The 26212-nt window shown below is 46.9% G+C and overlaps 1 protein-coding gene and 1 long non-coding RNA gene across 3 annotated transcripts in view; one reads left to right on the top strand and one right to left on the bottom strand.

Annotated features, from left to right (window-relative positions):
- The window catches only part of ALK (ALK receptor tyrosine kinase), a 725336-nt gene that overhangs the window by 113844 nt on the left and 585280 nt on the right, over window positions 1–26212 (bottom strand). Inside the window, exons 6-8 of the mRNA XM_024242328.2 lie at window positions 25283–25414; window positions 17696–17827; window positions 15240–15340 (exon numbers count right to left, since the gene is read on the bottom strand). Coding sequence (XP_024098096.2) covers window positions 15240–15340; window positions 17696–17827; window positions 25283–25414 — 365 coding nt within the window. The remainder of the gene's footprint in view (window positions 1–15239; window positions 15341–17695; window positions 17828–25282; window positions 25415–26212) is intronic.
- LOC129057560 (uncharacterized) lies at window positions 16435–26062 on the top strand. 2 transcript variants are annotated; one of them, XR_008522187.2, is made up of 6 exons: window positions 16435–16550; window positions 16752–16918; window positions 18574–18669; window positions 19393–19463; window positions 25318–25442; window positions 25860–26062. It is a non-coding gene; the product is annotated as an uncharacterized LOC129057560 (long non-coding RNA). The 2 variants fall into 2 exon arrangements; XR_010136199.1 differs by lacking the exons at window positions 25318–25442; window positions 25860–26062 and adding an exon at window positions 20752–21451 and having other exon boundaries at window positions 16453–16550.

Here is a 26212-nt window from a genome sequence, read left to right as displayed (position 1 = left end):
GCCAATACACATATGAAAAACTGCTCAACAATGCTAACCACCAGATAAATGCAAATGAAAACCAATGAGATACCATCTCACACCAGTCAGAATGGCTATTATTAAAAGGTAAAAAAAGAAAAGATCTTGGTGAAGATGCATAGAAAAGGGAATGCTTATACTCTGTTGGTTGGAATGTAAATTAGTTCAGTTGCTGTGGAAAACAGTATGGAGATTTCTCAAAGAACTAAAAACAGAACCACCATTCAACTCAGAAATCTCACCACTGGGTATCCACCCAAAGGAAAATAAATCATTTTAGCATAAAGACACCTGCAGTCACATGTTTACCGCAGCACTATTCACAATAGCAAAGTCATAGATTCAACCTACGTGTCCCTCAATTGTGCATCAGATAAAGAAAATGTGGTACATCTATACCATGGAATACTACAGAGCCATAAAAAAGAAGTCATGACCTTCGCAGCAACGTGGATGCAGCTGGAGGCCATTATCTTAAGTGAGTTAATGTAGAAACAGAAAATCAAATACCATACGTGCTCACTTATGAGTGGGGGCTAAACAATGAGTCTGCGTGGACTTAAAGAAGAAAACAATAGATACTGGGGACTCTAAAAGGTGGGAGAGAAGGGGGAAAAGGACGAAAAACTACCTACTGGGTAGTAAACTAACTATTTGGATGATGGGTGCAATAGATGCCCAAACACCAGAATTATGCTGTTGCATAACGTAACAAACCTGCATGTGTACCCCCTGAATCTAGGAAAAAAAAGATACAAGCAGTCCAGAGCCTACGTCTTTCCCTTGGCCTACTTCTCACCTGTAGTTATAATCGTAGTTTCTTCCACATTGTGCCTATAAGAGCCAGTCAGTGGTTTCCTGCTTAGAGTGTGGTCCTCAGACTGGTAGCATCAGTGTTACCTGGGACCTTGTTAGAAATGCAGAATCTGGCCGGGCGCGGTGGCTTGTGCCTGTACTCCCAGCACTTTGGGAGGCTGAGGTGGGCAGATCACAAGGTCAGGAGTTCTAGACCAGCCTGGTCAATATGGTGAAACCCTGTCTCTACTAAAAATACAAAAATTAGCCAGGTGTGGTGGCAGGTGCCTGTAGTCCCAGCTACTCAGGAGGCTGAGGCAGGAAATCACTTGAACCAGGGAGGCGGAGGTTGCAGTGAGCTGAGATGGTGCCACTGCACTCCAGCCTGGGCAATAGAGCAAGACTGTGTCTAAAAAAAAAAAAAAAAAAAAGAAAAAAGAAATGCAGAATCTCTGGCCTGATGCCAAATCCCTGTCTCTGTGCTCCTGTGACTCATCCCATGACCTTTCCAGAATGCACTGGAACCACCTGCCCTTTGCATCAACATTCACTCTTCAGTGGCTTGTCAAACCACCCTCTTTTCTTGTCTGCTGACTATTGCATAATTTGGAGTCTGTGCTTCAAGGCCAATGTGTATTAACTGTGTGACCTTAAGCCAACCACTTACCTCCTCTGAACCTGTATTTTGTTATAGACAAACTTGTGATAATAACCACCACATCTTCCCTGCCTGCCTCAAAAGGGGATTATGAAGTATGAGATGAAGAATGTGGAAGTAGAGCTCCTGTGATATCGTGAATGACATGGTGAAACCAGTGGTTTTCAACCTGGGGTACAAATTAGAATCAGCTTTCCAGACGACCAATGTCTGGGCACCACTCCAGAGACTCTGATTTAAGTAGATGTGGGTAGGTCCTGGGCATCGGCAGATTTTATAATTTCTCCACGTGTTTCTAAAGTGCAGCCTGGGTAGAGACCTCTGGGGAGCTGGGTTACTTAGTGCAGGAAGTGCCTGGCCCTCTCAGTGAGAGGTCCCTTTTCATCTTGGACTTTGAGTAAGAGGCAATTCTTAATAACTTACAAATGGCTTAAAATGTGCCCACCATCACCAAGGTGTAGAGGGGGCGATTTTCCTGCAGCAGGGAGTCTGCTGCCGTCAGCTAAGGGCCTTCTTGGGGCTGTTACATTGCCTCCAGAGAAAGACTGAGAATAACCGAGAGAGAGAAAGAGAGAGAGAGAGAAAAAAAAAAAAAAAAAGAGAGAGAGACAGAGAGAGCGAGAGTGAGAGAGACCCCTTGAGCAGGAATGACCCGAGGATGTATACGGGGCTAGAACTACCCTCTTGGACCTGCAAGATAAGGTTTTTACCAGTTTCTTAATTAGAAGACCTGGAGGCCTGGTATCAGTTCTTACTGAGTATTCCTTGTTGATCACATGTGTCTAACATTAGACAGCACTCACTGTATGTGGTTCCCAGAGCAGACTGCAGGCTCAAGTCCCTCTCAAAGACCTTCATTTCCCTTACACAGTCCTTGGTTAAAGAGGTCCCTTGATATCATTTTATATAAATACCCATGCCAAGTATACCCAGCTTGATCTTGGCAGTCAAGCTTCCAGTCCAAACACACCCTTAGAATTCCATCTTAAGACCTATTTCTATCTGGGTGGCCTATAGCAAAGGTCCTCAACCTTTTTGACACCAGAGACCAGTTTCGTGGAAGACAACTTTTCCACAGACCAGGGGCTGGGGGTTGGGAGGTAGTTTCAGGATGATTCAAGCACATTACATTTATCGTGCACTTTATTTCTATTATTATTACATTGTAATATACAATGGAATAATTATACAACTCACCATAATGTCAGATCAGTGGGAGCCTTGAGCTTATTTCCTGCAGCTAGACAGTCCCATCTGGGGGTGATGGGAGACAGCGACAGATCATCAGGCATTAGGTTCTCATAAGGAGCATACAACCTCGATCCCTCACATGCGCGGTTCACAATAGGGCTCGCACTCCTATGAGAATCTAGTGCTGCCGCTGATCTGACAGGAGGCAGAGCTCAGGCAGTAACGTGAGGGATGGGGAGTGGGTGTAAATACAGATGAAGTTTCGCTCACTGGCCTGCCACTCACCTCCTGCTGTGTGGCCTGGTTCCTAACAGGCCACAGAGCAGTAATGGTCCGTGGCCTGGGGGTTGGGGACCCCTGGCCTACAGGATATGAAGTCATTTGTTAATTGACTCTTTACTGAATGCCAGGAAGCTGAACTAGGCACTTGCACCTAGGCTTATCTCACTGTATACCGACAACATCCCTTCATGTAGATATTATTCCACCCATTTTTCAGATGCAGAATTGAAGGCTTAGAGAGGTTAAGTCAGTCACCCCTGGGCACTAAGCCCACAGGCTGCAGACCTGGAGTCCACACTATGCTCTGTGTTCTTTCTACCACACATGGAGTGCAATGCCCATGTAATATATTATGGTACTCCTTAAAGCTTTGGGGGCATATTGCGAAGATTTTCCAGATCTTTGTTGCTCAACGTGTGGTCTTTGGATCAGCAACATGGGCGCTATCTGGGAGCTTATTAGAAATTCAGGGTCTCAGGGCCTGCCCCAGCTCTTCTGAATCAGAATTTATATTTTAACAAGATCTTATCCTAGAAATACTTTCGTGCTAGAGAAATTAGGGAGCTAGTGAATTTTAATGCATTTACAACCATTGTCCTTACCAGACAATTAACAGGCGTGTGTGTGTGTGTGTGTGTGTGTGTGTATTCACACAAATATGGGAAATCTAATACAAATCATAAATTATATTTATGGGAAATAATGCTTGCTGATGCCAGTAACAATAAAATTTTTGATCCTTCTAGACACATCCTAGTAGATATAGGTTATAAATGGTAGTGTTTGACTAATAAACTCTTTTATATGCAGACAGCAAATGAGACAAGTGAGTAGAGACAACACCAGGAGCACGCCACCGGCAATTATATCTTCTGGTTCCAGCCAGTGCTTTCACAAGGGCCATTTTTTCCTGCCTCTCGGAAGGGACTGATAGACTTTCCAATTATGTGGTACCAGTGTTTGTCATTTTATTAATTAAAGTCCTGTATGTAAAGCCGGAATGGCATTGTGGCTAGGCCTAATGCTATTATTTCTCTCATGGCCCATTCCTCCTCCAGAGGTAATTATTGCAATTTTATGTCTTGAATATGCCCCATGTTTGCTATGCATACCTCGTGGCAGCTTCAGGACAATCCCTTCAACCCACAGAAAATACTGTAATGATATTTAGCCTGCAGTGTTCAAAAGAGACTCAGTGACATCAAATAATATCTATTCTGCAGGCAACACCCCTAAATGTAGGAAATGCTCTGAGCAGGGAGGTGCTATCTTTCTTCAAATTTCTGAAGACCTGCATGAATTCCAATAGTAGAGACAAAACCAAGGCTAGACGCTGTAGTGTGTATTTCACTTCAAGAGAAGGAAACACGTTTTTAACAGAGATGCTCAAAGGTGAGCTTGCATGGTGGGGGTACTCCCTGGGTATTCCCCATCCAGTCTCTGTTGAATGACTGGGATTGGAATTGTCATTAGGAACATCTCTGTATGGGGGTTAAGGCTCTCCCTCAATATAGGGTGCCAGAGGGTTGTAATTCTCAGTGTGAACTGGTAATTTTGACTTCCCTGGTTTCAATGTGGTATCTTCTTAACTTCAGCTGAGAATACTGACTCACTGCAAAATCCAGTGTTTTTGTTCACCATCTTCTAGTTCACCTGGAAAAATGAAACACCAATTCTCTAGCTATAAATAGCCTAATGACAAATCAACCCAGCACAGCAAGAAGCTGGCCAGATGCAGATTTCTGATAACAAGCAAATAAAACATGTTTCTGGCAAATGCTTGCAATTATGGAGGCTTAAGAAACGCTGGATTCCTGGTCTTGCAGGATACTTAAAAGATCAGGATCCTTCCTGAAAATACCACTTAATGTCTCCTTTCTGAGGGATTATGTAGAAGCCAGGGAACACCAGGGGACATCCATATGCCCTCTTTCTAAAAACATGAAGGCTACATACAAAAATAATCACCTTGGGATCTCTGGCTGGTGAGGTTATAAAGTTACAAGTTTTTTTTTTTCTTCTGTGGTCTCTTCTTTCTTTTCCAATTTTTTTTTTTTTTTACAATGAATATCTGACTTTTGATAACTAGAACAAAAACAATGAAATTAATTTAGAGTATGCAGCTTTTAAAAGCATGTTTATGAAGACTAATATTGATATGGGAAAATGTAATGTTAAATAAGAAATAAGACAGAGGATGTTTATATTTATATTATATAAACCCTTTCTCTACAGCAAAGCTCAAATCTAAATCTATCTGTCTGGAAGGAAATGTACCAATATCTTTGGGGGGTAAGATTTTGGGCAATTTCAGTTTTCTTCTTCATGCTTTCCTGCATTTTCCTAATGTTCTACAATGAACATGAAGTTCTTTTATAATCAGAGAAAACAATAAATGCTATATTAAAAAGGTGGTGAGAGAGGATTCTGATGTTGGAAAATAGTAAAAGCTAGTACTATGTTTTTACCCACTTCAGGGAGAATCAAGTTATTGTGCGTCTACTCTAGGCTTTGTGAGGGAGATTAAGGGAAGGTGGGACCTTCTGCGGAATGTGGTGGGACAGTGCTGTGAATGGAACGCAAGTTTTGGTATCAGAAAGAATGGTCTATTTTTTATGTATCACGTAATATCTCAGAGCTTCATCATCTTCTTCTGTAAAGTGGGGTCAACAGTACCCTGCTTAGATATTTATTATGGAGCTTTAATAAGATTATATGAGACCAGTGCCCAGCTTAGCGAAGACATTTGATAAATGTTAGTTCCTTTCTCCTGCATGGGAAAGAGCAGGCAGGGGACACTTTGTTAGAGATAAACAGTTCACGAGAAACAGAATACGACAGGGCGAAAATGCTGTGTTAAAGTTTCTGTCTATTTTTTGTTGTTGTTTTTTTAATCTTCTAGGTTCCCTAGAGAATTATCTTTCCAGGCTTATGGGAAGAAAAAGACAGTATTTTCTTCAGTCACGCTGTCATGGTGTGATCTTGGGCAAACGGCTTCCTCTGTGCCTCAGTTTCTCTGTGTGTGATGGAGATGACACTGAGGAGTAGCTTCGTAATCTGACTGCTGGGGAACAGGATGATTCCAGGCAATGAAACTCCCACAGCCTTCATGGACACCACTGGAAAAAGTAGACGTGGGGCACAGGAGCATCTGCAGGGGGCCCAGAGCCCTCTGGGGAGTATTTTTCCCTGATAGCTGGAGAGAGTGTGTGCTCTCAATGGGGTGTTCCCCCATATATGGGTGACATGAATGTGTGGCAATGACCACTAGTGGGAGCCAGAGAGGTCTGTGATTAACACACAGCTTTCGAATGGGAACCAAGTCTGTGCCAAGTGCCAAGGAAGATCCTATTCACACCCTGGGGCTGAGACAGTGATTCTTCCTAGACCTCAGCTTCATCATGCAATGGGAGAGGTATTAGTTGTGAATGGCTCAAAGGTATTACATTAATTATGTCTGACTGCAGTTACAATTGCTGTTGTTTACTGTAGCCATTAGCAAGTGCTCTGGCAGAGTCGACCACTTAACAGGTAGTGGTGATAGAATGCTGGGCTCCAGTGGCTTCCTAGCTCTAGGTGTTGGGGTAAGAATGACTTTGGCTCAGAAAGCTCAGGAAGGTGTCATTTGTTGGGTCCTCGAGACTCATTGAGGAGTCTTCTTGTTTGCTCTCATCCTGGACGAGGGTTATGCTTGCAACTGCGGGGGGTGGGGCTGCACAATTAATTAATTAATTATCAATGAAGTGGGTTTATTTGGCACGTCCAGCTGGTGCTAATGTGGACACTGTGTGAAATAACGCTCCCGACCTGCCCACGTGTTGCTGATCGACTGAGAGGAGAAATCAGAACACAAGCAGTGGCTGAATTTATCAGCAGCAACTTCCTCATGCCTGAGTAATGTAAGATGAGGGATCATAATAATAATAATTGCTGCCATTCATCAAGCTTTGCAGAGGAGACAAGGCTTTTCACATTTTCCTCTGATCCTGGTAACAACCTCATGCAGCAACTAAAACAGGTTTTTTTGTTGTTGTTGTTGTTGTTGTTTTCTCAAATTAAAGAAAGTCACTTGATTGAGGTCATATGGCTCCTCACTGGGGCAGAGCTGGGATCTAAACTCAGGCCATCTAAGTCAAATCCTGTATTTACAGATTTGGCTGGGGAGTTGGGCAGACCTGGTTTGAATCATGACTCTGCCTCTAGCAGGGTGACTTTGGGCAAGTCACTTAAACTCTTTAAGCTCCAGTTTCTGTATCAATAAATAAGGGTAACAATTTTTTATAATGAGATAATGTAGGTGAAATGCTTAGCATAGTGCCAGCCGTATACTAGGGAATCAATATTTGAAAACTACATCCTTAGTTGGCTTTACCGATACTAAGGGTCCCTTCCTCCAGCACTGGACTAAGTGAAGGCTTCTTTCTACTAGGGTGCAAAGAGCTAGGGTGTTTGAGGGCCCTCGTTGAGAATAATGGCTTGCTTTTTAGCATAATACAGCCAAGTGATTTGTAAGTGACCTGAAGACCAGAAGTTTTCACATTCAATGTAAGTGTTCTTAACTTTTCTGTAGAATAAACACCGCGAAGAGATCCCAGAATCCTGTGGGCTGTCTGCCCGCATGGCTGGCCACATGGCAGGTTTGAAATCAATACTCGCTGGTTCACCACCTGACTGTGGACCCTCAGTGACCCTCCCTCGCTCATCCCTCCCGCTCGGGGTCCGTGTGTGCATCCAGCCAGTCAAGTGCCTTGTTGCCATGGCTCAGGGGCTCATCAGAAGAACAGGGAAGATTTTATCCACTCACAGGGTAGCTGTGGGAGGTGGAGAGGCTCTGTAAGCTTTGACACACAGGGGATTCTCATTACAGTGATGTTATTACAGGTGTCTGGATGGTTGTCATTAGACACTGGAAGTGGGGCCCAAATCTCTTACTCATGTAGAGAGCCTTTGGAAAAAGCCATTTGGAAAATGCCTCGAGAACCACGGCAGCTTCCTCCTTTGTATTAGAGGCCCTTGCCCGCTAATACAAAGTTGCGGATGCCTAGACCCCAGCTAAAGGCTTTCTGAGGTTACTGTCTCCATCACTGGCAGTGTTAGCAGCTGCCAGGGCTCAGCCCTCCTGAGGTTTCAGCATGAGGGTCAGGATGACTCATGGGGTAGATGAGGGGCAACCATAGTTGAAGCTGACTTCAGGGCCAACCAAGGCAGAGCAGGTGCTCTTCAAAATGCACCATCTATGAGCCTAATTGCGACCTAGGGGATGGAGTGAGATCATAAAGGTGGGGAGGCCTTGGGGCTTCCGAAAAAGGCAGTGAGGGTGGGAGCTGTTCCTCTGGGCTTCTTAGAGTGGGGGCATATATGCTGCTCAGCTCTTCCTAGGGGTACCCAAAGCAAACAGGGCAAACAGGGTGTACCTTCCTGGAGCGTTAGCCACTCAATAGTAAATAGTGAAGCATGTTTTTGTGTCTAAACAAATAGGTATGTTAAGGAATAAAATACAGAATTGACATTTATTTTTAAGTTAGAAAAAGGGGTTTGTAAAAGAAAAGTCAGGCTTATGATGTTCTGCTCTGGGCCGTGTCACCAGACTTCCTCCCTGCCTTGGGTGACCTTGTTGACGGCAGCTGTCCCACTCCCAGGAGCTCCCCTGGGGAAAGTGGAGATGCTCTTGCATCTGGAGGACACTGTGGGCCTTGCTGGCCAGCTGTGTGTGATCTAGGCTCCTTTCCTGAGCCTTCTCTCCCCACTTGTAAAAGGGTGACAATATCATCTTCCCTGGGGGATGGGGGCGATGTGGGGCAAGGCCCCTCTGTAAACATGTTGGGACTATATCAAGGTATGGGTTATTGTTCTGTGTAGGTGTCTGCTGATGGGGCAGTGGAGCAAAGGGACTTTTGGCAGATTGGAGGAGGGAGCTCCCATGCCCATGCTGGCTGGGGAGAGGGGCTGGTGGAGATGGTGGACAGGGGCGGCAGGGGCCCCTTTGCTGCTGTTAAAGCATAAACTTCCTCTGACCCCAGCCACTGAGCTGGGCAACACCCCTCTCCACTGGCAATAGTGGGGAGAGGGGTGTTACCATATTGCCAGGCTACCCAGGGCAGGGCAGAGGCCAAACCCTTCAGATTCAGGCTCCTTGGAGAAGGCAGGCTCCAGCCTTGGTCTCAGAATCACCACTAAAGTCAGATAGGAAGATAATAATAGTAATGGCTACAACAGAGTAGCAGAAACCACATGTTCCATTTTTAAGCACCTAATTTTGTCTAGATTCAGGTTGGGCATTTTTCATGTCTCCTCTCACTTGTTTCTTCTGACAGCCCTGGAGAGGATACTGAAGCTGAGAAGAGTGGGGTGCTGTGCTCAAGGTCTCCAGGCTAGAAAGTGGGGGGCTTCCTCCAAGGGCTAAGGGACTTCAAACCCTGTCCTTCCCACTGTACCGCGCTGCCTTGGTGATGCTCCTTTGAGACTGGCCCCACATGGCCAGCCGGATTCTTCTGGTCACAGGAGATGGCGTGGCTGTTGGGCTGTGGGGCAGGACGGAGGCAGATCTACCTGGAGCCGCCACACTGCTCCGACTTGCTCTAGGTGTCAGCGTTACCCTGTGGGTGCCAGAGGAGCCCTGTGCTTTCTGCTGGGCCCAACATTATGTCCTCCTGCGCAGAGAGTGGACAACTTAGAGGGATCATATGCTAGCTTGGGGTCCTGACTGTGGTCCCCAGTGCAGGAAGAGGAGTGTGCAGAGAACAGCATGTGTGAAAGCAATCCCCAGCCAGACTAGCTGGATCTGCTCTTAATTTAGGCAAGCACTGACACCTAGAGCTGGACTTGCTTTCTCCCAATTTAGGCACATTCTGTCACTGCAGAGATGTCACAGCATTAGATGAGATGGGGGTTGGACATCCACAGGAACTCTGCCTGACGAGTATCTTGGTTCCCAAATACCTGACCAAAGGGACTTGGGCTTAGTGAGGGAGGTAGAGATAACATTATCCTGGAATCCCTCTAGCTTGGTACTGGTCCCCAACTATTTACAAAAAGGGTTTTACAAACACCGCAAAGTGTAGCATTGCTTGGCCATGCACGGGCAGAGAGGCTGGTCCCAGGTGGGCTCTGATAGGGGCTTGCTTGTTCTTCCACCAGTCAGCCCAGAGAGGGGAAGCGTGCAACATTCTTCTTCCTAGATGGTCATCCGTTCTATGCAGAAGGTAAACTGGCTCCAGGAAATAACAACTTTATTTGCGATCAAGCCCATGAGGCCTCCTGGAATGGCTTCTCCTTCCTGATTTGCTAAAGTAAGTTGGATCACATGGGGCCGAGAATGAGGCCCACCCAATGAACAAACTCCATTTGAGTCCTGTAGGTGAGTGGCAGTGTCCCTTTGGTGGCTCAGGAGTTAGACCCAGTGACTACTCCCAGCCTGTGGAGAGACGAAGTGGAAAACTCATTGTTTACACAATGGGGTGGGATTCTCTACCTGCCTGCAGAGACGAGGTGGTGGGGCTCTGAGTTAGGTGATAGTAATGCCAGTTCTGATGCTTTTGAGGCTCTCATCAACTCTCCCCAAGTTGAGAAGGTTCCATCTGTCCCCAGCAGGGCAGTGTGACAGGAAGAGCATGAAACTCAGAATCATAAGATCTGGGTTTGGTCTTGTGTTTATTAGCTGTGGGTCTTGGGGTGAATTTCATGATCTGAATGGGGAGCCCTTGATGCATAGGATCTGCTCTGGAAAATGAGCTGAATTCAATAGTTCTGCTCATCCTCCTTGGCTCCTGTCGAGAGTTTGGTGGGGGCTGATAAAGGAAGGTCCCCTTCTGCTTTTGTTTTTCCTCGATCTCATGCCATCTGATAGTAAGTTTTCTTACTCTTATCCTCCTTTTCTTGACTTTCCACATAAGATTTTGTCACTGAGTTTAATAAACTTTAAAAACACAGCAGTCAGAAAAGTTCCTCTCTTTCCCATCTTGAGAGTCCTATTTGCCTGCTGCCGAGGTTGGGGGCAAGCTTCAATAAGCCCAATCAACACAGCCTGCCTCTTGGCTTCCCTGCTTCTGCATCACACTGAGAGGCTGGAGGGAAGGATGAGCCTGTTTCCAGGGATGATTATCAGCACCCTGAAAAGTCTTACAAAATCAACCAGAGAGCAATTTACAGAAAAATTCCCTGCCTTCGGGTGCCTTCCTTTGAGAAGGGCTTCAGGGACGGATGGCCAAGGGCAACTCCGGGGGCCATGGCGTCTTCTCACTCACATCTCTCTGGGCTACATTTGCTGGTTTTAATGACACAAAGGATGGGTCCCCTTTTCTCCAGGCCCACGTAGACGTGGAAGGGGCCCGCTGGTCACCTTCTGCCTAGATCACAGCAGCTCCCCACAGCTAATCCAACCTGATTCTTTTTATTGCTAGAGTTGATGTCAGGGGTGGAAAGGTTCGGCTGTGTCCCAAGATCCCAAAGGGTGTGTGCACGCATGTGTGTATGTGTGTGTGTGTTTGTGTGTACATATGTATGTGTGAGAAGAGGGGAGAGGCAACTGCAGCTCTGGCCAGGTAAGAAAACCAGCATTGAGGAACTAACCACCACAAATTGGGGGGGGGGGATCCCATCTCACTTTTGGATCAAATTGCACTTCTGCAGCTCACACAAGAAAAACTGCTTCCATGCCTTGGAGGGGAAAGAAAATGAGGAAAGTCCACTTTTTGTCCCTGCAGGCCCAGAAGGCCTGAGAACGTGGTTTAAATTATTCTAGTCACAGGCAGGCTATTCAAATAAAATAGAATTTCAAACCACATGGGGCTTGTTGAGACATTCAGGCTGCTGGGGTGTGTGAAAGGCAGGGGGCTGGGGTGGTGTCAGCCGCCACTCTGCCGTGCTCTTTATTACCAGCGGCTGCAATGCCAGACACATCCGTGGGTGTCTCAAAGCTGAGGCGGATTCGAGCAGGTCTGACAGCAAGTGAGCACATGAAAGCCACTGCAAGCCTTCCCTCCCCGGTGGCAACTTTAATTATTTGAACTGGAGCTCAGAAAAATAAAAATAAAAATAACATCAGAATATATTGTAAGTGGCTCCCCAGTTTCCTGCAGAGAAGAGCTTGTGGCGGAGAGGAGGAACACAAAAAGAAAACCAAAACCACAACGTTCTCTCTTGTTTGTGGCTGGGTGAGGCAGAGGTCTTTAAATATTCATGCCCCATGTGCAACTGTGCAGAGAGATAGGAGGCAGGCGAGGTAGTTAGTAAGAACAGGCTGCAGGAACCTGGAGGGAGGAGGTGGGAGTGGGTCAAGCTTCTGGAATGCCCTGGAAGTTAGATTGGCAGAAAGGCACACTGTGGCTATGCCTCCATCATGGGGGGCTCCTGACCTGGTTTCATATGCTCTCCCACCCGCTTCTCTTCGCCCCTGCCTCCATCATTTCTCATCCCTTTTCTGACTCATCTTTCTAAAAGACAAGTGATATCACGCTATTTGGGGCCACAGACGGGAGGAAAACTCTCTGCATGGGCTCAGAATGAATTTCAGTCACAATTGGCAAGCACACCTACGGCCAATAGCTCTGAAGTTTCAGTGCACCTCCAAATCACCAAGGATAGGGTTTAAAAATGCAGAGCCCTGGGCCCCACTCTTAGCGATGTCATTCAGTAGGTCCAGGGTGGGGCATTTGTTACATTTTCCAGGTGAATGTGATTGGTGAAACACAGAACTACCGGTTAACTCACTTCTAGATTTTGCAGGAAATTCTCAAAGATGACACCAGTTCTTCTCTGGGAATCCATTGATGATCGTGGTTTCTTGAGATAGTGTACAATGACTTTAACTTCCCGGAGACCAGGACTGAGCTGGGTTTGGAGAAGGTCCTTCGTGGTAGGCATCAGCCTCAGGGATCAGCTGGACCAGGCGCTAGTCCCTGTGGGCCTAATGCTCATCAGAGTCCTGTCCCCAAAACTCGGTCTAGTGTCCACCTTTCTGCACTCGGGCCCCATAGGCAACAGAGGCCCCTGTAGGGTTGGTGGGGTTTGAAAGCCCTGAGTGAACCTCACATAGTCCCCCAGAGAAATGCAATATCCATTTTTTCTGCCACTGGGGTTTAGCCTGCCTGAGAGGAGGAAATCAACTTCCTGCATTCTGCATTTAGGATTCACATAAAATAAATGGTAGGGCTTACAAATCTAGAAATGCATATTTCTATTTTGGTTATTTATTTTCCTGATAAAAACATTTCTCCCAACATTGAGAATTCAAAGACCCATCAGCATTAGACAAATGGTCTGAAAACCTGAATGAGAAATCATATGAATATATATAAATATAAATAATGTGAGTGTGGAATGGACTTATTCCTTTCCCTCCATTATGCCTGCTGAGTCAAGTTCTGGAAAAGGGCAGGAAATAGCAGAAACAGCCCAGAGCAAATTAGACTGCAGGAAAAATAAAACAGGCCAGTAAAACAAAACACCGGTTTAAGCTATTGATCAACTCAAAGGTTATTAGAGAAATGATGAAGTATTAGAATAACATCATTTGTACCTTGACATTTCTTTTTCTGAAATTTGGCTCATATTAAACCCAGCGAAGAGTAAATTTAAAGACCAAATGCTCTTAAGGATCCTCCTGTCCCCTCCAGTGGGCCAACCATCTGTCTTCATTTATATGTTCTCTCAAAAAGCCTTCCTTTCTAGGTACCTGCTCTCAGACACCTGAGAAATATCAGCAATGACTGTGTAATTCCACCATCTGCATGAGATAGCATGGTTTCTCAAATACAATTTAATTTAATGAATCTATTTATTTGGGCTCGAATTCGTCCAAAAAGGATTTAAGGTGGTTCACAGAGATACATAAAATCTAGTAAGATAGCATAGCCTAGAAGAGGGTGAGAAGGAAGTGGTGAACGTCGAGTTATAAAATCAAACCAGGAGTAAGCTGCTACAAATTGCATATCACAAAGTCCCATTTGCTTGCCAAGTGGAGCCTTGGTTTTAATTTAACCACTCCTCGGATTAAAAAATCATTTCTACATCTTTTCCACTCTTTATTTGTTTTCTGTCTGTGAGTTTTTATTTTATGAGAAACTTAAGGGGCTTGAATCTGCCTGCATCCCTTAGCAGGGGCAATCCTGTTGTCTGTCCCTCTGCTGGCCACAGAACAACCTCCCTGGGATTTCTGTTAGACACAGAAGGAGAAGTGAATCTGGTCACTTTCACAATGTCCACAACTTGACAGGAAACAAATTGCTCAGAGGGTGCATAGCTATTCCTGAAACTGAGCCAGACAGGAATTTCTCCTGTGAGTGTCCAGAACGAGATGACTGGCCAAACCTAAACTACATGTAGGTTTTCTACTACATGCAACATGTTGATGCAGGTACAGTGAGGGAGTACAAAGAAGCACAAGACATGGCCTGCTCTCTTGGAGCTTACAGTCTGATTTCTGGCTCAAGTTCTCTTCCTTTTCCCCCAGCATCCTTCTGAATGTTGATACAGTGTGCCAGGCACCCTGTGGGCTAAATACTGCAGTGCTTACTTTGTGCCCAGTGCTCTTCCAAGCCCTTTGGACATTATCTATTTAATCTTCACTCTTTGGAGTAGGCACTATAAGTGTGTTCACTTTCCCAGTGAGGAAACTGAAGCCCCAAGAGGTTAATTAACTGCCCAAACAAACTATACAATTAATCCGTGGTGGAACCCGACTTGGACTCAGAAAGTTGATTCTGGAGTCCATGAGGTTAATCACTGTACCATATTGGGGTCTTAAGTACATCTCTTGGTCCCTAAAGAATATGACTGTATGCTAAGGAACAGGGTGCCTGTCCCTCCACCCACACACCAATGAGATAACAGCGTCAGGAACCATTTGAGAGAGTGGCTTTTGAGGTACCTCACTGAATGCCATTGATGTCTTAGTGAAATTTATGTAAATCAAATTTTTGAGTATGTATAATATTTACAATGTATTACAAGAGCTCAATATTTTTAAAAAGGATTCTGTAGAAAGTCTTTTGTAATCCTTGTCACTCTCCTTTGTTATGCCACGGAAAATCTCTTCTGGGTTTGATTAAATCATGGTTCTACTGCAAATAGTTCAGCGCAGCTGGGTATGGCTGTTTAAGGTATGATTCTCTGTAGTAGGGCTTTACCATGTTGATGGACATGCTCTGCCTTGAAGATGGCAGAGGTGGCCCTCTTGTTCTCTCCCCAGGAGAACGACCAGCCCAGCCAGCTAGGCTACTTTCTTAATCTGGGTTCCGGAAGTGACAAGAGGTGGGAGGAGAAATTAGAGAACTAGAGAAACATTGAGACTTGCCTCACATGGAGAGCTCTTGATCGGTGCAGGAAACGTAGCACTGGTCACTGTAGCACTTTCAGAAGTGGGGACATCAGTGGTACTGAGCAATAGAGCACGGTCTAGGAGAGAGGAAAAGAATCACAAGCACACCATTATCAAGAACTGGGGGACAAGGGGTGCAGGGTTAATGGACTGTGCACAGTTCTTATCTAGCCTAGGGATATCTTTGAGGAAACAAGTTTCTGGCCTACAATGGAGAAGAAAGCCCACCTGTCAACAATTTCTTTTTTTTTATTTTTGAGACAGAGTCTCGCTCTGTCGCCCAGACTGGAGTGCAGTGGTGCGATCTCGGCTCACTGCAAGCTCCACCTCCCGGGTTCATGCCATTCTCCTGCCTCAGCCTCCCAAGTAGCAGACTACAGGTGCCCGCCACCACGCCCGGCTAATTTTTTGTATTTTTAGTAGAGACGGGGTTTCACCGTGTTAGCCAGGATAGTCTTGATCTCCTGACCTCGTGATCCACCCGTCTCAGCCTCCCAAAGTGCTGGGATTACAGGCATGAGCCACTGCGCCTGGCCAACAATTTCATTCTAAACTGCCTGTGAGGTCCCAGCACCATCATCTGGGCTACCACATCCCCGATCTTCCAAGCTTCAGCCCACCAGCTTCAGCCCACGGCCCAGGACTAGCCTGAAGCACACTGGCCTCCCCAGCTCCACCCTCCCCATTTTCAGTCATGCGTGGCCTTCCAGTGGTTTCTGCGACCTTCACTCTCTTCTCTCCTGTCCAGAACCCAGGTCATCCTGTGCCCCTGCCCATGAAGACTCACCTCTTGTATTTTCTAAGCACGGCTCTGCCTGAAAATCTGGGAGAACAGGGGCTCCCAACCCCACGTGGTGGGGGGAAGAAGCATCTGCAAACTTCCAGGGTCTGCAGAGCATTTTGTAGGTGGTCGGTGCTGTGGTATGAGTGACGTTGTGAGCTCACAACACTTTAGGGGGCCACAGAACCCCAAGCATTATACTTTAGTCTTTCCTTTCTACCTTTCTTCCTCTCTCAGTAAAGGCTGTTATTAAGTAACAAATTCAGGTGGGTCAAGGGCAGAGTAACCAAGAGATCTCAGCAAGCATGAGGGAGATTCAAGGAGCTGGCATTGTGTGACTGGGGACAGAAAAGCCCTCATGCAGGCAGGCGGGTCACAATTGTTGCCTTCAGATTTCTGAGGGGCTGCCTTGGTGGGAGAGGGGGTAGTTCAGTTCTGTGGGGCTCCAGGGGGCAAAAGTCATGATAAATGAGTAGAAGTCATGGAAAGGTGGAGCTTGCCTCCAGGTAAGGAAAGCTAATCTGTGATTGGGAACAACAGCATGGTCTGCTCTAGGAGGCAGTGGGAGCCCTGTCACTGGAGGTATTCCGCAGGGCTGGATGTTTATTTGCTATGGGTGCTGTAGTGGAAATTATCAAACTGGGAACAGAGACATTAAGGGCACATCCAGCTTGGAACTCCATTTCTCTCCTCTGCGTCTTTTACAGACAGAATACTAAGAATGATGCCGCTGCACGGTGAGGACTGAGCCAACTCTTACTTTGTTCAACAAATAAGCATTGGAGGATCTCTATTTCCACAGAAAGAAGGCAAATGAAGAGGACAGAAGAAGGAGAGAGACCTTCCCACCCCATCAGCCCTATGCTGCAGAGAGGTGGGCACCAGGGCCTGCCCGGGCCCCACCACTAGGGACAGCCCCCAAGGCTGGCTAGCCTAGCCTCTTCGGCAGCCTAATGTTGGGAGCTGTGCTGGCCTTATAGACCCTCTGTGATCCCACACCCTGCCCAGCCTGGTGTCTCTGGGTCTGGAGTCAGCTTACCCAGGAGCAGCTGGCTATCTCTTGGCTGTGTAGAGGCCCTTTGCTCTCTGTCAGACATGCAAGTTTTGTGGGGAGGATGGGCCCCGGAGAGGGGAGGACAGGCATTACTAGCTTAAATCAGGGGTGAGGTGGGAGGATGGCTGAAGAGGCTGTGCTGCAGGGAATGGACCATGGACCAGGTGTAGGGTGAGGTTCCCTGGGCACAACCTCAGGGCAAATGACACAAGGCCTTGCTGTGCCTCAGTCTCCCCAGTCATAAAGAGGGCTATGGCTTTCCCTACCTCTCAATGAATTATGTGCCTGACATATAGGACGCTCTTAACACATACTTGTTGATGGAAAGGATTATTATTGTTGTTGCTATTATCTTTTTGTTAATCCCTCCTCATGGTTCTTATTTTAAGTAACCAAAGGTGACCTCTATCTTGACCAGATTTAATCACTCGAAAGCCCAAGGTGTGAAGAGGGGATTGTGTGTGAGCACTCTAGGCAAGCTTTGGTCAGACACCCGAGCTTGCCCTGCAGGTGGGGTGAAGCCCAGCCCTGAGTCTCCCATCTGTCTATGTAGGCATGAAGATGGGCACCAGGGAGAAGGGAGGAGAGCAGTAGTACCTTGGTAGTCCTGGAACCGGGCATCCTTTAGGGTCCTGACCTGCCACTGAGGAGTGTGGGGTGAGAGTGTACCTTGGGTCCAGCCACAGAAGCCATCTTCAAAGTTGCAGTAAAAACCCACAGGCAGTTTCCCTATGGAAAGAGCAGAGAGACACAGTCATTTCCAGGGCCACTAAAGGCAAAATATGCCAACGCCAAGTCGAATTAGCCAGGCATGACCAAATTATCTTCATTAGTAATATAGCTCCCCAGCCAGAATGCTGGATGACTAATGACACCGATTACAATGAAGAGAAGCCCCCAAGCCCTAACTGATGCCCGTGCTGGTTTACAGTTTTCTTATCTTCAGAAGACAAAATAGGAAAATAACTCCTCAGCATGGGTGTTGTTAGTCCAGTTGTATATCTGACAAAGTAGAGGCTCAGAAATGTGAAGCAACCTGACCAAGGTCACACAGCTAGCAGGTAACCCAGTTAGGACTCGAACCCAGGTCTTCTGCTTCTAAATTCTGCGCTCTTTATACTGATCCACCATGAATGTGACCCCAGGAGAAGCCACTGTATAGCTCACTACATTTCTAGTGGTTGACACAGTGTCCAGACTGTGGTGGTGGTTGTGGTAGTGTTGGCTGGGGGTTTGTCTGGGTCCATCAAATTACCTGTCTGCAGAGACACATATTGCTCAAAACTTTCCATTTGCTTTCCTTTATCTCCCAACCCCCTTGCAGTTAAGTGAAGACATATGATGTGCTCTGGCCAATGAAACGTGAGTGGAAGTGATGTGTCTTCTCTGAATTAAGGCTGCAAAAAGCCCTTGTGTAAATCTTTGGTCTCTCTGTTCCCTTGCTGAAACAACTAATGAGAGTTCTTATTCCTAAGGGTGACACTATATTGATGGAGGAGCCTCTGCCAGCCTGGGTCGCTGAGTGAGCCTGTGGAGCAGAGGCCACTCCCACCCACATCCTCATTGGACGGGTACTGTAAATGTTATTCCAAGCCACTGACATATGGGGTTTATTACTGCCGCATAGTCCTGATCAAACAATCCCAGTCATTGGGGCCTCTTTATATCATCAGTGGGCTCAGCACAAAGGGCACGTCATCTTTTTCTCTACATCAGACTGATCTCAGGCCCCACTGAAGAGGTGACAGTGAGCTTTCTAGACTGTATGTTTCCCAACTGCCCACAGAAGGAAGAGGAAAGGATAAGAGGGCGAGAGAGAGAGCTCACTTTCTCCAGCTCACTCTGAGCAGGGCTCCAGGAAGGGCATTCAGCCCTGAGGAGCTAGTGGGCTATTCCAGGCGATTCTGATGGCCCCCAACACCTCCCAGCCTAGCTGCGGAGAAGCCTGTGTCTCCACGTGGGAGGAAAGAAACTCTCTAGCTGAGACCCACAGCACTGCATGTCCTTCCTCTGTCTCAGCCTTCTTGGCAGCAGCAGGCTGACAAAGAGGGCCCTAACGCTTCCTGGCTGTGACAGCACCTTAGTGAATTATTACTCATTTCCCCCAGATTCTCTGTGCATTTCACACAGAGGCAGAATTATAAATTAAAACAGGCTGTCACTGACTTTGAACATCTCTTCCCATTTATACCCCCCTGAAGAAATCATTTCCCCCTAAGCCCCACATGTTTCTATGATTAAAAATCCCAAAGCTAAGAAGAACTTTCTGTTTTATTTTTTATTTCCCCCTCAAGGGATCCTGCATCTACTTCTTTTGCAGAAACCAACTGGTGGAAGTGACCTTCTCATGGAGTGTCCTTCACAAGTGAGTTTTAAAAACCAAGGCCCGACAGGGCGCGGTGGCTCACGCCTGTAATCCCAGCACTTTGGGAGGCTGAGGCAGGCGGATCAACTGAGGTCAGGAGTTTGAGAACAGCCTGGCCAACATGGAGAAATCCCATCTTGACTAAAAATACAGAAATTAGCTGCGCCTGGTGGTGGGCGCCTGTAATCCCAGCTATTCGAGAGGCTGAGGCAGGAGAATCACTTGAACCCAGGAGGTGGATGTTGCAGTGAGCCAAGATTGTGCCACTGCACTCTAGCCTGGGCAACAAGAGAAAAACTCCGTCTCAAACAAACAAACAAACAAGCAAAAATAAACAAAATACCCCAAGGCCCATGATAGAAGATTCGGATTCCTGGAGGAAGGAGGAGGCCGGCCTGAGGTGGGAGACGCACAGTATGTCACTCCCTCCTTACCCTTTTAGGAGGCAGAGGGAGAGAACTGAGCCTGGATCATGGGTATTGGTAGCACAACAGCACTGGAATCCAGACATATGGGCTCTAGTTCTAGCCTCATCACTTCCTGCTTTGTGACCTTACATAAGCCACTTCTTCCTTAGAACCTCAGGTTCCTTATCTGTAAAATGGGGCAATATTAGTGTCTATTTTACTGTGCTGGTTTGAGGATAAAGCAGGGGAGACATTGTGGAAACACTTTGTAAACAGCCAGAGAGGTGCAAATGTAAAGTGGTGGTAGTGTTATTAATTGCCATTCCCACCTAACTTGGAGCTAGTTCATCAGAGTATGGCTGAAACTGACAGCAAGTGCCTGCCTGGCTCTCTGGAAATGCCTGTTGGAGGCTGCATATGTGATAGCTCTGCCTATGCCTTTCGGCCAGACAGGATTGAAGAAAGCCATCAGCATTCTCTGTCTCTGGAATCCCATTCTTGTTTCAGCTTGGCATAGAATCCAGGGTGAGCTGGGAGTGGAAACCCCTTTCTTTCTGGCTGATTCAATAACGGGAGAGGAGGCAGACAAAAGAGCAAGACAGGCCAGTGGACAATTGATGTGGCAATTAAAACCCCTAAGGAAGGAGAGCTGAGGCTTTCCATGATTGTAAACTCATCAGGGCAGCGTGCTCAGTCAGAAGCCACTCCTGCGGAAGCTGGTGGGGTTAAGGTTAAGAGTCAGAACAAAGACCCCTGTGGATTAGGCTGCAACTGGGAAATCACCACGGCCAATTGCTGAGCAAAAGGTTGGCCTGCGGGATTGGGTCTAATGGTATCAACTCATCCTCTGATCATCCTTTTCTCTTCTCATTCGCCCCAAGCTCCTACTCAAGTCAGCACACTGGAGGACTTCAAAACTTATTTGCTGAACAAAATGGGAGTGGGCTCAATCCTCTAACTCTTTATCACTCAAAATGTGGTCCAGGGACCAGCTGCAGTCTCATCACCTATGAATCTGTAAAATGTGTGGAATCTCAGGCCTTGCCCCAACCCACTGAATCAGAATCTGCATTTTTAAGAGGCTCCCCTAGTGACTCCTGCGCACCTTAAATCTGGAGAAGCACTGTTCTAACCAACCGCCTTCTTGGGCTGTAGCCAGTTATTTCATTGGCTGGATGGCCAAATCGCGCTGTGGGTAGGTCAATCAATCCTGCAACATTTGGCAATTATGACACCTGATTCCACTCTAAGAGAGACAAATTGGTAGAGTCATGGAGCTGTGACCTCAGCAGCAGCTGTGGGAGCTGCCAAGTAGAAACTCCAGGCCAAATGACACTACTTCTTTTCCTTCCTGCGTGACAACTCTGTTAACATTTTTGATAAATATGTGCTATACATTTTCTTGAAAATATAGAGTCATGGGAAAAAATGCTAGAAGAAATACATCAAAATATTACAGTTATCTCTGAATGTTTGAGAGGGAGGATTATGGGCGATAGTTATTTTCTCTTGTGTACATTTCTAGATTTTCTGTATTTTACAACCAGTATGTTTTATCTTATAATAAAGAAATACACTTTTAAAACACTGTTTTTGCCTGGCAGGAAGAGTATCCCCAGCACACAGATGAGATTATCGAGTCCATGGGGGAAAAGTGATCTGTCTGCAATATGCAGTGAATCACTGACCTATCCAGGGGATGAAGTGGGAACATCTGGCCCCTTTCTAGGGAGCCACATGCCATCGAGGCCATTGGTCAGAACACAGAGAGAGTCACGAAGACCTCCTTCAGTGCATTATAGCATCTGGGATGTCTCACTTGGATTTGGCGATGTTTAATTAGAAATACAGGAGTGGCTGTATTGGAGAGGGGACCGAGAGTACTGTGTTGGAGTGTGGGTTTGGAGGAGAGAGTATGATGGACAGATGAGTATCATGATTGGCTAGAAAAGGGCAAGGGAATGTCACCTCCATCTCAGGCCCTCCACTCATCCTGGACAACTCTTAGAATTTTTAAGGGCTCCAAAGAGATCCAGATATGTTGCCCAGAGTGAGTCTGATAATCTGTTTGCAGCCCCAGCATGTGCAGAGGACACCCTCTGGGAAGGTGTGGGGAGTTGAGGCTGGCTTTTGGTAGGGGGAGTTGATTAAATGCAACCTACTTTCCCCTTCCAAATTCCAACCATAGCAGGGTTTTGTCAACTACCCTGGCCTAAGATGAAAGACCCTCAGGAAGGTTCTTTAGAGGACCTGGCCATTCCTAACAGAGCTGCAGTGTGAACACCTGCTCAGAGGAAACATTTTAACAGGTTCCAGACCACCTGGAAAGAGCTGGTGTAGTCAAGCGTATTTTCCTATGATGTTGGTGTTGATTCTGGAAACCATCCCCATGAAGAAAATAATAACGTGAATAATACTGGCTAACATTTACTGAGCACTTACTTTGTGCCAGGAGCTGCTCCAAACACTTCCTGCTTGTTTCTCAGACATCAGAGTGTCAGTAGGCATCACTTTACAGATGAGGAACCCGAGACCCAGAGGGGGAGGCCCATGATCTGAACCCTCCTACCCCCAGAGAAAAGTGGTAGCAGAGCCCTGGACCTCCCTGTCTCTTCCTGGCCCCTTCATCTTGGGTGTGTCTGTGGCTAGGTTCAGTGCTTAGCATAGCTAAGTGCTGGAAGCTCGTGAAACAGAGTTTACCCTGCAGTGGTTCGAGTGTGGCTCTGAGGTCAGACTGAGCCTGAATCACTGCTCAGCTTCTGGCTATCAGTTTGATCGTGGACAACCACTTAAACTCCGTGAGCTTCAGCTTCCTTGTCTCTAACAAAGATGGGTACAATAGCATCACACAGGATGTTGTGAGGATGAAGCAAGTTCATACATGAAAAGTGTTGAGAACAGCTCCTGACTCATAGAGTAAAGGCTCAACAGGTAAGCTGGTGTTGTTGCTGCTGTTATCTTCATGGGAATGGTTTTCAGAGTCAACATTAGTGTGATGGGGAACACAGCAAAAATGCCGGAAAGGATAAGGCACACAAATAAGAAAAAGGATATTTTCTAAGAGTTTTGCCAAGATCTGAGTGGGAATAACTCTCCTGAATTGAACTTCCCTCCCAGCAACTGCTTTCTGTAGCCAAGAACACAGTGGGGGTGTTCTCCAGAGGGGTTGCTCTGACAGCTTGTCAGAGCTGCTTTTCAAATGTGGCTGAAAAAGCCTCTGGGCCCCAGGTTCTTGCCCTCGGTGCCTGAAGTAGACTGCCCTGAAGCTTGGAGCTGGCCAGGAAACCAATAGTGGTAAGCTTTGGAGTGGTGGGAAATGCCCTGAGCCCATAGTAATGGACTGGATCCTGAAGGCTCAGGGCTCTAATCTGTCCCTGACATGCTGCGTGACCCTGAACAAGTCAACTGCCTTATCTGTGCCTTCATTTTCCCAATTGTCAATCAGGGCATGGCCTGTCCGACCTGTGTCCCAACTGGGAAGTGGGTATCAAAAAACTTGAAAAAGGCAATCGCGAAATCACACAGTTCAGAGGCACTGCTGGAAACACTGCAGACACAAATAAATAGAGACACACATACAGGCCCCTGAACAGGGCACTGTGGGCAGGACTGGCTTCACTTTGGGCCATGTGTGTAGTGAGAACTGTACGAGAAAGGCCAGGAGCGGAACAGAACAGGGCAAGCAAAGCCCTTCCCTGTAACTCTTTGCTGAGTTTTACCTAAAAACATACAACTATTCCATTATCATTGGGAAACTTCACTTGAAAGTTTTGTATAGAAATGAAGTTTTAAAAATGGGAAAATGGATGTCTTTATTGCTTAATTTAAATGAGAATAAATGAAACCTTCTCCACCCCCCATAAAGGGTCCAGATGACTGGGGGCAGAGGGCCCTGTTTTAAAACATATTTTGGAAACTTTCTTGCAGGCCAGTGGGGTCTGCATATCTGGGAGGTGAGGCATTTACTCCGGGTCTGGGCCCCACCCCAGGCACCATTCTGCCTCTTCCTTCCCTAGTCCAGGCTCCATTTCACTCCTGCCCCTGTGTGGAGCTTTCAGTGCTTTGAGGGAAGATGCCGAGTAATTCATCTCTGCTCCAGGATCTGGCACGTTTTCCAGCTGCCTGTAGGCATTCTCGAAGCATTGGTGGTTTCCGTGGCAAAAACATCAAGGGCTCTGGAGTGATTACTTCTGGAGAGGCAGCTGCGGGGAGCACCATGTTCAAGTGCAGGAGCACCAGCTGGGAGTCTACTCCGCCCCAACTGCTAGTGGGGCCTCGGCAATTTGTTTTCCCCTATGGAGTCCAAGTTTCCCAACTCATTCTTTCCTCTCATCAACGAAGAGTCAGTGAGCACAGACGCTGTGCCAGGAATCATGAGAGGTATTGCTACGGGAAAGAGGACCAGACTCAAACCACCCACAGAGAGGAAGAGAGACATGGAAATCACCTCCATAAAACATAATGGATGCATGCCCACTAGGATGGCTAAAATTAAAAGGACAGATAATATGACGTGTTGGCAAAGATATGGAGAAAGTGGGCCCCTCGTAGGATGCTAAATGCCCAGAATAGGCAAATCTAAAGAAACAAAGATTAGTGGTTGGTTCAGGCTAATGGCAGGGGGTTTGGAGCAAAATGGGGAGAGATACTACAGGTTCCTTTTTGGGGTGATAAAAATGTTCTAAAATAAAATTGTGATGATGGTTGAACAACCCTGTGACTATATGGAAAACAGGGAATTGTACACTTGAAGTGGGTGAATTGTATAGGAATTGTATCTCAAAGCTATTCATAAAAAGTAATGGCAACGATGATATTTGGATGGATCCACTGGATTGTGGGGGAAGGATCCAGAGGGAGAAGAACCAGTGGTACTTGTGGGGGACGGTCAGGGAGGCTTTCTGAAAGAATCGACTCAGGGCGAATCTTGAAGTAGATGTGACTCGAGAAAGGAAAGGGGAGACCATGTGAGCAAAGCCACGGAGGCATGAAGGATCTGTAAGCTGGTTCCATACGGCCGGAGCTGGGGTGCATGGAGGAGGGAGACGATGAGGGGCAGGTGGAGAATGAGACTTGGAAGGCGAGGGAAGTCTGGGCATGGAGGACTTCCAATGTCACATTAGAGCTGGGCTTTGTCCTGCACGTTTTCTCTGTGCCTTGAGGATGCTGACAGCATAACTTATAAGATCTTGTTTGGTTCTTGACTTATATGACTACGGACCAGGCTATTTCTAGACTACAAATCTTAGCTCTGCCTCTTGAAGACTGAGTGGCTTTGCCATGAGAGGAGTCACAAGTGTCATTGGATATTGGGAAGGCTGTCCATACTCTCATGCCTGGGATAATGGGGACAACAGGGGGTTATGAGCATGGGCTGGGCTCAGGCAGGGTGGGGTAGCCCCATCTACTCACGGCACATCTGGCTCTCATCTTCTCCCTGGGCGCAGTCCTGGTGGAAGTCACAGGCCTGCCCAAGCTGGAGGACTGTCCCATTCCAACAAGTGAAGGAGCTCTGCAGGGCCATCTTGGAGCCTGGGGATGTTCCTGGAGAGCACACAGACATACAACCATGGTGAGTTTGCATGGCCCCAGGCACCAGCTGGCCTGATGGGTTGGTCCCATGGGCAGGCTGCAGGGACAGCATTATCCCGCTCTGCCTTTCACATCCCAAGGCCTGACTGAGACATCTGCATCTCCATCTGGCCACATCCAGGGCCAACACCAGCAGGTAAGAGGGGTCAAAACCCCTCATGCTCATCCATGGCCTGCTGGGGTATCTCACTTTCTAGGAAGGTGAGCAGCAGAGTGGTCCATGTTCCCTCCACGACATTCCTCCTTGGGGGTCCTCAAACCCATGACTTTAGTGTGCCAAGTGGATGGCCTCCAGGTGGAGTCTCACCTGCACAGACAGCTCCACCCTCAAGGTCAAATTTGGGGTGCCAAGAGGTGGATCTGGTCTAGTGCATGTCCCCCATGTTCTTGACCCCAGGTTCTACCACTGGAGTGACTTATTGAGAAGATATTAGAAAGATGCAGCACTTCCTGTTCTGGAATGCAAAGAACACCATCATGCAAGCCTGGGCCTCAGATCTGGACTTGGATCCTCCTGCCTGGCTGTATGAGGCTGACCATGTCCCTTCTCTGTGTGGCCCCTGTCCTCTCCTCTATCAAAGGAGAGATTTCTGTTAGATTGCTAAGGTTTGCTCTAGTCTGAAATTCTTAGGTAATTAATTTTATCCAGAGGGGGAAGGGATGGGGGCAGTTTATAATGAAGATACACAGTTATCGGTTTCTGGATTAAGAACAATGCATTTTGATAATGAATTAACGTGTGACCACTCA

This window comes from Pongo abelii, chromosome 12 (assembly GCF_028885655.2).
Source record: "Pongo abelii isolate AG06213 chromosome 12, NHGRI_mPonAbe1-v2.0_pri, whole genome shotgun sequence".
NCBI classification, from domain to species: Eukaryota; Metazoa; Chordata; class Mammalia; order Primates; family Hominidae; genus Pongo; species Pongo abelii.
The sequence above is the reverse complement of the archived record's forward strand: the minus strand, read 5'-3'. Positions and strand labels throughout refer to the sequence as shown.